This window comes from Apus apus, chromosome 7 (genome assembly GCF_020740795.1).
Source record: "Apus apus isolate bApuApu2 chromosome 7, bApuApu2.pri.cur, whole genome shotgun sequence".
In the NCBI taxonomy this organism is placed as follows: Eukaryota; Metazoa; Chordata; class Aves; order Apodiformes; family Apodidae; genus Apus; species Apus apus.
In genome coordinates this window covers 20105161-20120281 of record NC_067288.1, presented here as the reverse complement: position 1 = coordinate 20120281, position 15121 = coordinate 20105161, and the positions used below count along the sequence as shown (strand labels likewise).

The window sequence follows — 15121 nt, the reverse complement described above, 5'->3', positions numbered from 1 at the left end:
GGCCAGCTGCCCAGGAGAAGCTGCTGCTTTTCAGAAATTTTGTGGAGCTAAGGTGCAGTGGAGCTGGGACTAGAGGTCTTGGAAACCCAGGTGATGGGGAAACAGCAGTCTGTTGCTTTCTGTATCTACTGAAGCCAAAGCTGCTGCCATCTGTGAATGCCCCTGCAGTGTGGATCTGCAAAGAACACGAATGAGGGGCTGGTCAGAGGGAAGGCCTTGCTCTTGCAACAACAGTGTATCTTTCTGGCTGGGCTCTGCCCTCCCTATCACCTGAGACAGTCTGGCTTCCTTTCAGTGCTGTTGGGGATCAGTACTGCCTTCCCAGCTGCTTGTGACTGGGACTGCAGGTGACAGTCCAGATGAGGTGGAGCTTTTCCCATCCAGCTGCCTCCTCTGCCCTAGTTGGTTCTTCTTAGGCAGGACTGCCCTTCCTTTTGCCCAAAATAGTAACAATACTTCAAACTACTTCTGTTTGGTATTTTAAAATGGGTTGTTTCCTAGGTATGCCCTGCTCTCCCTTATTCCAATTGTTCCTGTTAGTTGTGATCCTTCCAGGGGCTGATAATTTATACACTGTCACAGTCAGTCTAGGCTGCTGCTCCAAACTGAATTAACACCTTATATGGCAGTGTTTCCTGGGCCTGCTGGGTCAGTGCCCAGCTACTTCCTCTGCTCCTCCCCTCTCCAGGGCAGTTCAGGACCAGTATGGGGTCTGCGCTATCATCACCCTCCAGTAACGCTCAGAGGACTCTCAAGGGGCGTATAATGCACAGGTTCTTGGGGTGGATATGCACTAAGGAGAGAGGCAAGACAGGCTTTGCCTGGGAAAGATAAACTTATTACAGGGGAGTGAAGAAACAACAACAACTTTCAAGCATGTAAAGCCTTCCTTCCAGGGAAGCATTAATTTGCCGTGGAGCCAGAGAGACTTGTCTGCACTCACTGTCAGCATTAAGCTGCAGGGGCGTGGAGCAGGGCTTCTCTGCCAGTGGCACAGCTCTGGGCAACAGCCAGACTTTGCATATGTGGGTTCCTTCCCCTTTTCCCCATGAGACCCAGCTGCTGCTCAAGGATTTGCTTCTGAAGACAAAGGACAGCTTGCTCTTCCTTCCCTGGACCTCCCCAGCTCTTCCACAGATGGCCAAATAGGGATGCACCAACAGCCCTCTGGGACAATGCCTGGCTTGGCTGCTGAAAGCTGCATTTTTTATTTTTCTTTTTTTTTTTTGAGGCTGTGCCCCTATCTCAGTAATTGATGGGGGAACATGGGCTGGCCTTGGCACAGTGCAAGTTCATGCCAACACTTTCCACTTAGAAAGGTTTCAGCTGGCTTAAAGCTGAGGCAGAGCAGGAGCCTGGTGCCAGGTACAGTGTGGTACTGTGCTAAGAGGAAGATGAAAACAGTTAATAATCCACCCTCAGCTAATCACAGGCTGAGGGGAGGCACAGGCTTTGTTGAACTGTTTTGCACAGGCCAAGGTGCTACTACTCAGCTGTGCAGTGTCCTTGGCAGCTCCTGGCTGTGCTGGTGCAGCTGCAGGACAGGATTGATGGGTCTGGGGCAGCCCCACAACCTCAGACAGTTTGGCCCCAGCATTCAGAGCAGTGGCATGGCAGCTGTGGCCCTGCTGGCTCTTACTCTGGTAAAGGCTCAGATGTGCTCCCTGAAACTTGCACCAGCACAACTGAGCCTGGAAAAATGCATTTTTCAAGCACAGGGGAGCCAAACTCTACCAAATGTCAGCTGAGCCCTGGTGCCTGCTTCTCTCCATGCAGCCTCAGCTTGGCACCAAGGTTTCCCCTCAGCAGGGAGAGAAGACAGATCAGGACTGCTGGAAGAATACATGACTAAGCTGTGCATGGTGTTGTTCCTTTGGGGGCTCCTCACACAATGTCCAAGCTGGCTGTGGCAACATAAACTAAGCTTGTGTTTTGCATGTGCCATTGCCAGCCCCTTCCTGGCCTTTGGGGTGATTACAGCTGTTGCTGTATGTTTTTAGCCCCTGCTCCCCCTTTTTTTCCAATAGCATTTGGCTCCTAAATTCAGCACTAAGCTTGCTGCACTATTAAGGGCAGGCAGTGCTGGCTGCAACGCAGAGGCTGTGGCAGAACAAGGCCAATTGCTGTGTGCAGGCACCACTACAGCTGAGACTGCCAAAAACACATCCCCAGCCTGCTCTAGCATGGGTGATCACTGCTGATACTTGCCTGGCTAAGATGCATGCTCTAAAGTGCCATATCTGCATGATGCTTTAATACCTCCCAAGAATGATGCCTCCACCATCTCCCTGAGTAGCCTGTTCCAGTATAAAAATTCTTCCTAATATCTAATCTAAACCTCCCCTGGTGCAACTTCAGGTCATTTTCTCTGGTCCTATCCTTGTTTACTTGGGAGAAGAGGCCCACACCCATCTGCCTACAACCTCCTTTGAGGTAGTTGTAGAGGGCAATGAGGTCTCCCCTCAGCTTCCTCTTCTGCAAATATATATCCCTAGTTCCCTCAGCTGCTTGTCCTATGACTTATTCTCTACACCTTTTACCATGTTCCAGCACCTCAATGTCTTTACAGTGAGGGGCCCAGAACTGAACACAGTGCTTGAGGTGCAGCCTCACCACTGCTTGAGTACAGGGGCACAATCACCTCCCTACTCCTGCTAGCCATACTATTCCTGATGCAGGCCAGGATGCTATTGGCCTTCTTGGGCACCTGGGCACACTGGTGGCTGTCAACCAGCTGTCATCCAGCACTCCCAGCTCCTTTTCTGCTAGGCAGCTTTCTAGCCACTTCGGAGTGGCTCCCGAAGCCTGTAGCATTGCCTGGGGTTGTTGTGACTGAAATGCAGGACCCTGGACTGTGCTAGGATCACACTGCCTGCACACAGGCCCTAAAGAACGAGAGCTCCACCACTTGCCCAGATCCCAAACCTCAGGGAAGAAAGGCTTGGTTCTCTCAGCCATGGTCTTTTTTATGGAGTCTGATGGAAGAAAAGTGAAGCAGTTTATTAACATTTAAAATACTGTACAACAGTGTGTAAACCAGATTTCCCCCCTCCCCACAACAGCCTTGTGCACTCATCGGATTCCTTGGTGAATGATGCTGCTTTTGGCACTATTTGCCTTCTCTTTCTCCTTCTTCTTTATAGGGTCCATCTCAAAACAGCGCCAGAGCCGCAGTGTTTCATCAGCAGCTGCTGAGGCCACTGTTGCACCATCAGGGCTCATAGTCAGGTTCAAGACTCTGGCAGTGTGACCTGAGGAGGAGGTGGGCAGTCAAGGGTGGGCTGACCTGGCTCACCACACACTCTGATCCCACCACAATGGTCCAGTTTGCTCCCATATGCCCCCATGAGCCCCAGCAGCTTGCCTAGCTGTCCCCACTCCATGCTGTGGCAACATGACTTCACACCCTAAGCATGTGTATGAAGCAATGGTCTGCCTTCAGCAGCTCACAGAGTGCCTCCATCTAGCAGCATGCCTCTAGACACCATTCTGCATCAGTGATGCTCCAGGCTAGACCACCAGTCTGCTCAACCCACCTGCCTTCAGCCTCTAGCAGCCCTCCCCCAGACAAAAGGCTCAGCCTACCTCGCAGCTCAGTAACCTTGGCCATCGTTGGATACTTCCATACAACCAGCTGATTCTGTGCAAAGCCATGGCCTGAAATGAACTCCTTGTAGTTTGTTGACCACAGGATAGAACAGACCTAAAAAGAGGTAGTAGTGCAGGTAAGACAAGCTGCTTGTGCTGATGCTCACCAGCCAGAGATGAGCATGATCCTTCTCCTTCCCCATGCCTCTGGGCATCAGGAACCAGCAGTTTTGTATAGATGTCCTACCAGAAGGTGTTTGTCTCCAAGCTGGTGTTCACTGCTTACCTGTGAATGGGCATCAACAGCACTGAGGCAGGTGCCAGAACAAACATTCCAGATGCGGATGTGCCTGTCACTAGTCCCACCTCCAGTGGCAAGAACATTGGACTGCCATGGACACCACGCCACAGCCTAAGGAAAAAAGGGGTACTTACACAAGAGGCAACTTGTGCACAGCCAGTGCTGTATGTCTGCTTTGTACAGACACGTCCCCACACCTCACCCACAGCAGCCCTGCACTCACCTTGACTGCACCCTGGTGCTGAGTGAAAGTCTGTACAGGAGCAAAGTCTCCACCATCCCCTTGGGTGCACGGCCAGATGTTCACCAGGTTGTCATTGCCACCACTGGCCAGGTAGCGGCCGTCTAGAGACCACTTGAGTCCACACACCTCTTGCGTGTGGCCAGCAAGTGTGGCCACATGATGCTCAGCCACTCTGACATCATGGTGGTGGATGTGGCCAGTTCGTGCCCCACTGCAGAGAGAAGACTTGCAGGCTCAGGCTGACATTTTCACTAAAACCCATTGTTGTGCTGTTGCAGTACTGCTGTAGCTGCTGCTGCTTTCAGCCTGTGTTACCAGCATTGCTGGCCTGCTGGCTTGAGCAAAGCAGCCACAACAGCTCTTGACAACTTCAGCACAAAGGGCAAGGGAGAAGAGAGGCCTTCTTCCCACAGTCCCACCATAACAGGCTGAGTAAGAATCCCAAGCCAGGACAGAAACTCCTCTCTGCCATCTCTAACCCACACCACTCACAGATCTAGGATAGTATCTGCAACAGCTGGATACTGCCCTTCACCTACCCTCTGCTTTACCTGGAGAGGATGTAGCTGTTCCAGCTGAGGGACCCCACACGGGAAGAATGGCTGGTCATATTGCGGAGACGTTTCTGCTGCTGTATGTCCCATAGCTAGAGAAGCAGAGCATTAAGTTTTCCACAGAATGAGGAAACCCAGCCCTGTTGCCTTGCCCTCCTATGAACCTCACTGCACAGGCTCTGGCATTCAGCCTTGTCAGTGTGGGAGGAAAGATCAATCTGCACCTCATTTCTACAGAACATGAACTAATTCCAGGCATCAGAGAACCCCCAAACCAGACCGTCTTGCTGCTGCAGCTGGTCACCAACCATGGCTAGACATGGACATTTCCACCTCACACCAGTCAAAAAAAGTCAGAGTGCATTGCATACTTCTTGTGCTAGATCCCAAGGTCCACAGCCCCATCAATCCCTAGACATCTCTAGTTTCACTTCTGCACTCACCTGGACCTCAGCATTACTTGTGCCAACAGCAAGGTAGTTTCCTTCTTTAATCCATGACACAGAAGAAACGTAATCATCTGGATGGTCCATCTGCAAAAGCTGGATTATCTCCCCAGAGGTGTGGTTCCATAGATAGACAGAGTTGTCCAGAGCCACTGCCAGGAAGTTCTGAGAGCTCCAGTCAATGAGATTCAAATCTGCAGTTTGGAGGAACAATGCAGGTCAGACTATGCTTACCTGGAGAGCCCTGCCTTTCACCAGTGCTGATACCAGGGGTGCATGTGCACACGCACACGTGTGCACAAACAGACACAGGTAAGGGGTAGTGTTCTGGGTGGCACCATGCCCAGCTAGCAAGGTCAGGTAGCCTTGATCCAAGTCACCTACACAGCACTCCAGACCATTGTCCCTATAATGCTACAAAGGGACACTCCAGAAGTAGTTTGTGCCAAACAGCTTGGTTAGAGCTCCAGTTCCTCAGACCACACCATCCTGGGAAGCACACTCCAGTGCAGAATGATCTCAATGCCCAGCACCCAACATTGCAGCCTACTTACAGTAGTCATTGCGAATCTCTGGTGCGTCCAGGATCCGATCTGGCATTGAAGGAATATATCTGCCATTCTTCCTGCTGGATCCCGGTGTCAGCTTCTGACTGTAGAGCACTTTCAGGTTGTTCTGATAGCCTGTGTGCAGAGGAACAGATTTGTTAACCCAATTTACCATTTACTCCTAGCTGAGCACTGCTTGCCAAATAGAAGTCCATTCCAGAGACAATTAACTCCTGAGAGAAGAGGTAGGCTCAGAAGGCCTCAGTGAGCAACATGACTGGAAGTATGAACTGCTGAAATAGGGTGAGCTCCAGTTACCTAATTCACAGAAACAAGGTTTAACTGACAAGCACTTCATTTTCTGTATCCCATTATGTTTAGTGACAGACAAGCTACAGAGTGCACAGAAGAGTTTAAAGCTTTTGCAGACCTCAGGAAGGTTTGCCACCTGCAGTACAAGTGAGCAACTGGCAGTCACTTTGATTTCTGTAAATAAATTCATTATAGCTGTTATGCAGCCCCTCAAACTTGGGAAATCTAAGGAAGGAGACTCCAGTGTGCATGTGAGCTCTGAGAAGAAGCGGGTTGATTTCTCATGTGTCCACACAGTGCCTCTGTGTTGCTGTTCCTTTGCCCAGATCTCTGCAGAGCCCACTCACACAGACCATGTGTCTTACCTTCTGGAGCATTCTGTGGCTTTCCACTGAGGCGGAGGATCTTTGCCTCTTCTATATCGAAACCATTCAGATTCACTGCCCAGGCTTTCTGTTGCTCCTACAGAGAAACATCACCCTCAGTGAGATGCATTGGAGACACAAGGCCCATCCTGCAGTGTCTCATTGCCAGTGGGGAAAGCCACAGCCACAAGGGACCAAATGCTTTATAAACAGATTTCAGAACACAGTGTACATGATCCAGAATAGCTCTCCATGTGGACATTGTCCTAGAATAGCTATCACCAGCAGTTTGACTGTGCACAGACTCACAGCTTTGTGTCTGTAGCCTACTAGATTTTAAATTCTCACTAGTTCAAAGTCGCGTTTTGCTATCAGAAGCAGTACAGGCTAGAGTGAGTGGAAGCAGAGGTGTAAGGCTCTGCTCTCTTCCCTGGGCCTAGGGAAATGTCCCTACAGAGCAGCTACACTCAGGCTCTTGTGAAGCAGCTGTGAATCAGTTTAATTCCCAGGTTTTATAGCTTCCACTTCATCCCAGGCTCCTGAAGCCCAGCGCTGGAAGCAGTGATGGCTGGGGCTGTCAGCCCTATGTGCTCACTTGACACATCTTACAGTCTGCTTCTCTGTAAAGGCTAGGAAGGATTAGGTATTTGGTAGTAATCATAACTTAGCAACAGTGCTCACCTTCTTGGTAGGTGACTCCTCAGCAGGGTCATTCTCTTTGGTTAGGAGGAAATTGGCCATCTCCATCTGCATAGTGCTGCGGTTGGGAATATAGCGATCTCCTCCAGCCTTTGTTGGAGTGTTCTGGATTTTGGATCCAGATTTACCTGCATTCACATGCATAAATTTTTTTTTTTTTTTTCAGCTATTGAACAGCTTGTATTCAATATTTTGAGACACAGCAAACCCAGCACTCTCCCACATCACACCTACCAGACAAGTTTCAGACAAGCAGGACTCAGAGCTCATGTCATCCAGTCACAACTAACTAATAGCTGTAAAACAGCTCTAGGCTCTGTTTGGGGGCTGCCAGGAGACAACTCCATGAACCTAGTGCAACAATTCCACAGTTCACAGATAAGGGGAGGATGCAAAAATACTGTTACAGTATGTAGATCTGTCAGCAGACAGTCCTACCCACGCTTGTCCCCACACACAGTTGTGCCAGCAAAGCTCAAGCTGGGGGGTCAGCAGTTGGCCCAGCCATACTGCACAAAGCTTTGCCCACCTCATGCTGGGTGGCTGACTCTCAGGAGCAAGGCAGTGTAACCCACCTCCTCCTTCCTGACTAGCAGCCCGGCTAGAGCAGCCTGGCACGGAGCCCCACGGCTACAGGCAACCAGCCCAGGCGACGCTCCCCGCCCCCCGCTCACCGGGTGTTCTGGACGGCGTCTTGCTGGAGCTGTGGGAGCGATTGGCCGGCTTCATGGGCGACAGGGCGGCGGCGGGGCTGGGCGCGGGGCCGCCGCTCTCCTTGGCCTTGCGCTGCCACCGCGCGGGCGGCGCGTTGGGGATCGGCGTGTCCAGCTTCAGCAGCCCGTGCAGGTCCGACTCGAAGACGAACTGCGCCATGGCGCTGCTGGGCGGCGTCCGCGGGGCCCTGCGCAGGGAAGCCGCCCAGGCTGCACCCCGCTCCGCTGGGTGCCCCTCCAGCTGCCCCTCGGGGCTCTCTCCGCCCCGGGACGCGCCTCCACAGCCCCCCCCACCCCCGCGGCCGCTCCTCGGGGCCCTCAGCGCCGCAGGTACCACCCTCTAACCCTCGGTCGCCCTCCAGGAACCGCTTCACCACAGACCCCTGCCCTCAGCCCGCGCCTCACGCCGCCCTTCGCCACCGGGGTCTCGCTCGGGGTCCGCCTCGCCCCGAGACCCCCGCCCAGCTCCCCGCCCGCCCTCACCTCGGTGCCGCGGCCGCAGCTCGCCCGGGCCGCCTCCGCCGCTGCATTTTAAACCCCCAAACGGCCGCTCCTCCTATTGGCCGCTTCAAACCCAACTGCCGCCGGTGTTGCCGTGGCGACGCCGCGCGCTGCGTCGCGATTGGCTGGGGCTGGGAGGGGGGGCGGGGCTCTCCCTGCCGGTGTAGCCTGCGCGTGCCGGCGGCGGGGGGAGCGCAGCGCGCGGGCAGCGGCGCCTCGCGGGGCCGGGACGGGGCGGGAGGGAGCGAGAGGAGCCGGTGTCTGCGCGTCTGGTTTATGTCGGGGCGGGGGGCTCAGGGCGGCCCGCGCGGCTCCCAGCTGCTCATGAGCAGGTAGGACTGGTTGGCGATGTCGGTGCTGGGGCCCCGGCCGGCAGCGCCCGGCGGCGCGTCCGCCTGGCCGCGCGGGCCCGGCAGCACTTCCAGCAGGCAGGGCAGGATGGCCTCCTCCGGCGGCTGCTTGTAGAAGGTGTTGGCCTAGGGGGAGACGGAGGGAGCGCGGTGGGGACTGCCCGTCCAGCTGCCCCGAGGGGGCTCGGCCGCGCTCCCGGCCCGGCCCCCTCACCTGGCCGTGCTTGCCGCTCTCGTGGAGGAAGCTGCCCAGCGCGCGGTGCAGGTCGGGGACGGGCGGCCAGAGCTTCTGCTTCACGTTGCTGGGTGAGGGGAAGGGGGCGTCGAAGGGAAGCCCCAGTCCCGGGGTGCCCTGACGCCCCCGGGCGGGGTGCCAGGCCTGATATTGCCCCAGGCATAGCCCTTACCTGAAGAGGGAGGGGAAGGTGCAGCGCAGCCCCAGGAGCACTCCTGTGCAGAGCAGCGGCACCACTGTAATGCTTGGGATGACCCAGCCTGTGTCGAAGGAGAAGCGCTGGGACTGTAGGCGTCCCCAGACCCACCTCCAGGGAGCCCTTCATGGCCCGGTCACCCTCTGCCTGGCGCTCCCCATCCCATTTCCAGCACCCTTGGTCTGCTGCCCTTGGCCGTGTGGCTCCTCTGGCTGCAGCCTCTGCTCCTGCCCTGTCCCTTACCTGCACTGGCCATGGCATCAACCACAACAGGTTTGGACCAGGTGCTCCAGCTGCCCTGGTACCACGGTCCACTGGGCTGAGCCCGCACCTGAGCGTGGTAGCGGGCACCCGGCTGTAGGTCCAGGACTTCTTTCCTGGCTGCCCGGGGGACTTGTAAGACCTGCAGGGCAGAGCTGAGCTGGAGATGATGGCTGCGAGGAGCAGCCAAGGGGCAGCACTGGGGTGTGGGACCATCCTGCCTGACCCTGTGTGGGCCACGTGCAGGCAGTGGAGGTGGGCAGAACTGCTTGCAGGAGCCCTGGCCATGTGTTACCTTCCACTCATTGCTGTTTTCCACGGCGTAACGGACCTGGTAGTCCAGCTGTTCTGCCAGCACCTCCAGAGGTGGCAGCCACTGCAGGCTCAGCTGGCCCTGTGACACTGTTGCCTGCACCAGCTGTGGAGCATCTGTGAGCACTGTTTGGGATGGGAATATGTTGCAGCATTGGACCAAGACATGGGATGTTGTGTCCCCTGCCAGCCAGGCATGGACAAAGGTAGGGGCTGCAGAGGTGCTGGGGGCTCACCAGCCTGGTGCAGCCAGAAGGGCTCCTTGAAGTAGCTGAGAGTGGGTGTCATGTGAGGTTGGGTGATGTTTACCAGGACGGAGATGGCGCTGCCAGCCCTGGGCTGGAAGGTGCAGGCATGGGTGCCCTGTACCTCCTCACTCACCTCCTCACACTGCTGCCATTCATCTTCCCTGTGCAAGGAGTGGGGAGCCAGTCAGCCCTCCCCTCATCTTGTTGCCAGCCCTGCTCTGGGGCCATCCTGACCCCACAGCCAGTGCTGCCTTGCTCCTCCTGCCCAGGAAAGCCAGCACTGCCCGTAATCAGAGGGGCAGTGTGGCCAGGAGTGGTAGTGGGGAGGTCTGAGGTTGATGGGGGGTGGGTAGGACAGGACAAGGCACCGAGCTCGGTGTGGGATACTGAGCAGGGCTGGTTGTCACTGGGATGTGCCACCCTTCTGCCTGACAGCCATGTACTCGTGCCCCTTACCTCACGCTGGCCCCACTCGGAGGTGGCCGGTAGAAGAGCTGGTGGGAGCTGCCCTGCTCTGTGGCGTCCCAGCTCCACTCACAGCGCACGTGCTGCAGGTCAGGGGTGCTGCAGCTCAGCCCGATGTCTCCTGGGCAGGCGAGAGCCCGGGCAGAAAGGGGGCTGCTTACCCCGGGAGCCCCAAAAACCCAGTTGCTGTACTGTGCCTATCCCAAGACCCCCACCCCTCACAGTCCCAGGTGTGGGTGCCTCCCTGCTGTGCCAGCCAGCACCCTAGTGGTGGGGGTGGCCACTCACCGGAGGAGCGGGGTGTCTCTGCAGCCACTGCCTGTGACCAGGGCCCCCAGAAACCATCCAAAGAGGTGCCATCGGGCTTGCTGCGTACTTGAATGTGGTACCTCACTCCTGGCTGCAGGTTCCTGAGGACTACCCAGGTGTTGGCCTGGACCAGACCCTGCGGGAGAAGGGCCAAGCTGGGGAGTAGCTTCAAACCCCCTAGCCCCCCTGCCCATCCCTGGCCCTGCTCTGTACCTGCTCCATTCCAAGGGAGATGGCAGCTGCCCCAGCCGTGGGCGTGTGGGTGCTGATGGCTGGATAACTGGAGGGATCCCTGGGGCGCAGCCCACTGGGATCCAACATGGTGCTGCAGGGCGTCTCTGAGGAGCCAGCAGGGCAGCACCGCACCTTGTAGAGGAAGAAGTTCATGTAGTCGGCGAGTGGCGGCTGCCACGACACGCAGAGCTGCCCTGCAGCCCCTGCCCAGCGGGCTGTGATGTTTGCCGGGGGGGCAATGAGACCTGTGAGGAATGAGTTGGGACGTTTGTCTTTCTGCAGCAGGCCCTGGCTGGGCACACCCTGGTCATCCAGCGGTTCCCCAGGACTGCCTCGGTGCCTGGCATGCAGGGTGCTGCCAGCTGCCACTAGTGGGTTGAAGGGCAGAGGACCCAGGTCTGGGGACAGTCCTGGTGTTGCAGGGGTATGACCCAGTGGGAGGGACTCACCCACTGCATCCACACTGAGTTCCCGCAAGTATTTGGTCTGGTTGGTGATGGCATCCAGGACATGGAGGTGGAGTTGGGTGAAGAGCCGCACATCCTGGCTAGGGAAGATGCAAACATGCCGAGTCCTGCTGGACCTCTGGTGCCACGTGGAAACTGTGCATGCTGTGGGCACATCCCTGAGGAATGGAGAGTGGGGTCCTGCAGCACCCCATGCCTCCTGCCTGGGGCCAGGCTGGAGGAGAGGGAACCTGGAGCAAGGCACTGAGACCTTGGTGTCACCAGCTCCTTCTCTGTGCCCCCACCCCCTCTAGGGCACCACCTCCACGGGACTGAAATACAGCCATGGTCCCAGCCCTCCTGCAGGGTGCGTAGTGGCTGCTAGGTAGCTCCTGTGGGCTCCACAGTAACTCTCCTTTCAGAGGAGGCCACTGGGATGGCATGGAGAGTTGCAGCACCCTGACTGTGCTGCCCTCTGGGCAGGAAAGGGGGAGGCTTGGATGTGTCCCCACCACTTCCTACCTGCTGTACCAGTAGTAGAAGTGGCATGTCCCACTCACTGCATCCTCCTCATCCCAGAAGCAGGTGAGGTCCTCAAAGGAGCGGGAGAAGCAGAGAATGTCCTCAGGCACCCCAGCCAGCAGTGCAGCATCTGGGAGGAGTGTGGGTTTGAAGGATCCCCTGGACACAAACCTGTCTATCCCACCTCTGTCCCCTTGCCACATTCCCACTGGCTGGCTTGCCCCTGAGGCCAGGCTGTGCAGGTGCCCAGGGCAGTGTGGACATGGCACAGATGCCCTCTGCCAGCTTGGCATGGCAGGGAGGGATGCAGCACCTGTGCCAGCTGCTAGCTCACACTGGGGTCCTGGCTGGCAGTATAGGTCCCCACCAGCTGGCCTCACTGCTCCCCCCTCCCCAGCACCCGGGGTCCTTTGGGACAAATAAACATCCCAAAATAACCCTGCGGTCAGAGGGGGGCTCAGAGCCTGGCCCCCGCCATCAGGGGGAAGCACCCCTGCCCTGCTCATGCAGGAAAGTGCGCGGAAGTGAGATAAGGAGGAGCAGTGCCCCGGGGAGAGGGAAAGGGCCTTGGGGCTGGCATGGGGTGTGAGGTCCTGAGCAGGGGGGAATACTCCCACCCCAGCCTCTGGACTTCTTGTGGGGCTGTGGGTTTCTCTGCCCCACTTAGCAAGCTGCCCTCCCTCTCATTGCAGGGATGAACTGGAGCATCACACCTGGCATGATCACCATCCCAAGCATTGGTTGCTTTGCTGGCACATGGATGCCTGTCCCAGTTGTCAGAGAAAAGGGGACAGCCTCAAGATGCAGATGTGTGAAGAACAGAGGTGGCCTTGCTGCCCCCAACATTGCTGCAGCACCTCCTTCTCTCCCACTGCCTCTGCCCCGAGACCTGCTCCAGCCCTCCCTCCTCCTCCTCCTCTTCTTCCTGGGATGTGCCCCCTTGCCCAGGGTCTGCTCCCAGCTGCAGGATTCCACAACAAGTTCACTGCCTCTGCCTGGCCCTGCTCCGTGTGCTGAGTGAATCTGTTCTCTGTGATGCACCCTCTGTGCTGCCTGTTGAGCCCTTCCTGGATGAAAAATAAGGGATAGTCCCCAAACATCCTTGCCACCTTCTTGGTATCTCTGTGCTCAACCTATTCATTCCCTTGCCTTGTTCCTCTTTTCCCAGCCCTGTGCTGCGTTCCACTCCCAGCCCACATCCCCTCCTCACAGACCACAGCCCCCTGCTCCTCCTCTTCCCTTTTTGCACCCCATTGCCCCCTCCCCAGGCCTCATGCCAGCTCCGTGATGCCCCTAGCCCCCAGCACCAGGGGACTGAGTGTCCAGGTCCCAGTAGCCCAGTGCCACAGGGACACATGGTATTGGTGGGAGGCCAAGCTGCTCCTGTGGGTTACCAGAGCATCTTTGCAGGGTGCACACAGTTTCCTAGGAAGAGTGGCCACACGGCTCTGCAGCCCACATCAGCTGCACTTGGGCAGCATCTTGGGGCACAGTGATGATGCAGAGGCTGTGGGCAGAAGGAGGACATCCTTCCTCCCACTGCCCCCATGGTGGGTGACTCGAAACATGCTCCTGAGCCTGCCAAGGCCAGAGACCTGGGGTAGGGCTGGAGAGACCAGCAGGAGATTGACAGGATTTGTTCAGTTAATGCTTCTTGTGGTGTTGCAGAAAGTGTTAAAAGGCTAAGGAGGGACTCAAAGAATGCCTGAAACTGGAGAAAGCTGGAAAGCTGCTCTGCCAGACAGTGAGCCAGGCTTGGGCCAGCTACTGGCTGAGCCAAAGATGCTTGGTGGGGCAGTAAGATCATGACAACGATGGTTCAGGAGCATTTGGATTAGCCTGACAGTGCCACAGCATTATCTGCAGTGCGGAGCTATGCCAGCAGATGTTAACTTGAATTTTGCTCAGAGCCTTGTCATGGTAACTCCAAGAGCTTTTGATGAGCAGGGAACTTCCCTGCCACCTGTGCGGCCAGCAGCTGCAGGCTGCCATCCCAAAGGGGCACCTGGGGACAACCAGGTCCTGCCTGCAAAGGCCAGGGACATCCCTTTGCTCCAGGTACCCCAGGGTGTCCCATGGGTGAGAAGGGGCTCCATCACCCACATTGAACACACCCCACACTCTCCTGGAATGTCCCCTCCTCAGTCCTGCAGGTTCTGGCTGCTGTAGGGTGCTCGTTGCCTGTGCCCAGCATGACAGCTTCCCTCCAGCCCATCTTTTGGTGGATAAAATGGTCTCAAGGACTTACCTTGGGGTGTCACTGGCTCAGGGGCAGATGGCTGGCTGTGGAGGCTGAGCAGGATGGCAGGGAGCAGGGGGAGCTGCCAGCCCCGGTGCAGGCGGGCTGCCATCCCACACCCCATGTGCTGGGGCTGAGCGTGCCGTGCTCGGCTCTTCCCAGTGCCCCGAGAGCTCCTGTGGCTCCTCTGGGCAATACCTTTATCTGGGAAGTGGTGGCTGTGCAGCTCAGGAAGCCTGGCTGGAGGCTCCCCCCGCCCCATCGCCAGCACTTCCCCGTGCCCAAAACCACTGTTGCTGCGGCCCCTCCACCACCAGCCGCAGTGCCAAGAGAGGCTGCTCCTATCAGATAGGCGGCACGTCCTGCCCTTGTGGCTACCGGCATGCTGGGAGGCTGGAGTAGGAAGAAAAACAACCCCTGAGAAACCAAGGAGGCCCCGATATGGGGCAGGCAGGGAAGGGCAGGGCAGGACAAGCTGTTGGGGACTGCAGACCCTTGGGAGCATGGGCTACAGGTGGGTGCTTCAGCTCCATCCTGCCCTCTGGCACTTGCACTGTCCCCATGGCTATGCTGGGAGGAGAGCAGCGGGCACAGGGGGCATTGGCAGGGCCTGCATGAATGCTAGTGGTGCTGGTGCAGGAGCAGGGTCACTGTGGTGAAGTGCCACAGGCACGCTCAGCCTCATGCCAATCCACCACCACCACTCGGCACAGGCAGCCAGAGGGGTGTCCCACCCTGTGGGGGCACAGCACTGTGCCACAGCCTGGGAAGCATCAGCCAGGGTGCAAGGAGCTGCTTGCACACACATCCTCACAGTGCCAAGAACACTTTGGCATCTTCTCATCCCAACAGCACCGGAGACACCAAGGGGAGAGAGGAACAGCCAGCACCAAATTGTCACAGTCAAATTTTGTCAAGCCAGTCCCACTTCCTTCTCCATTTGGCTACTGGGCTCTGCCATCAGGGAGGCAAAAAGCAGAAAGCCCTTAATTTCTGCAGAGCTGGTGCTGCTGCCTCAGGTGCTGTTTCTGGC

General features: G+C 56.9%; 2 protein-coding genes across 2 annotated transcripts; both read right to left on the bottom strand.

Annotated features, from left to right (window-relative positions):
- Positions 1 to 2979: 2979 nt before the first annotated feature.
- CDC20 (cell division cycle 20) lies at positions 2980 to 8331 on the bottom strand. Its single transcript, XM_051625435.1, has 11 exons — positions 8254 to 8331; positions 7732 to 7958; positions 7040 to 7185; positions 6359 to 6455; positions 5688 to 5816; positions 5131 to 5327; positions 4685 to 4779; positions 4113 to 4344; positions 3875 to 4000; positions 3586 to 3703; positions 2980 to 3251 (listed from the first exon to the last, which is right to left on the bottom strand). The coding sequence occupies exons 1-11, from the start codon at positions 8298 to 8300 to the stop codon at positions 3073 to 3075; spliced, it is 1593 nt and encodes a 530-aa protein (XP_051481395.1). The 5' UTR covers positions 8301 to 8331; the 3' UTR covers positions 2980 to 3072.
- Positions 8332 to 8338: 7 nt separating this feature from the next.
- On the bottom strand, positions 8339 to 14258 carry MPL (MPL proto-oncogene, thrombopoietin receptor). Its single transcript, XM_051625187.1, is given in 13 exon segments — positions 8339 to 8381; positions 8431 to 8747; positions 8836 to 8923; positions 9029 to 9116; positions 9296 to 9455; positions 9609 to 9751; positions 9862 to 10034; positions 10330 to 10459; positions 10627 to 10783; positions 10861 to 11126; positions 11331 to 11506; positions 11850 to 11979; positions 14098 to 14258. Coding segments are annotated over 13 exon segments (1986 nt in total). The 5' UTR covers positions 14213 to 14258.
- Between the last annotated feature and the right edge of the window lie 863 nt (positions 14259 to 15121).

Bases quoted from the DNA above. Each gene is read 5' to 3' on its own strand.
- CDC20 (XM_051625435.1), bottom strand. From the start codon at position 8,300: ATGCAGCGGCGGAGGCGGCCCGGGCGAGCTGCGGCCGCGGCACCGAG. The intron at 7,186-7,731 runs GTGAGCGGGGGG...ATGTGAATGCAG, and splicing joins GACGCCGTCCAGAACACCCG to GTAAATCTGGATCCAAAATC. The intron at 4,001-4,112 runs GTGAGTGCAGGG...TTTTTTCCTTAG, and splicing joins AGCACCAGGGTGCAGTCAAG to GCTGTGGCGTGGTGTCCATG.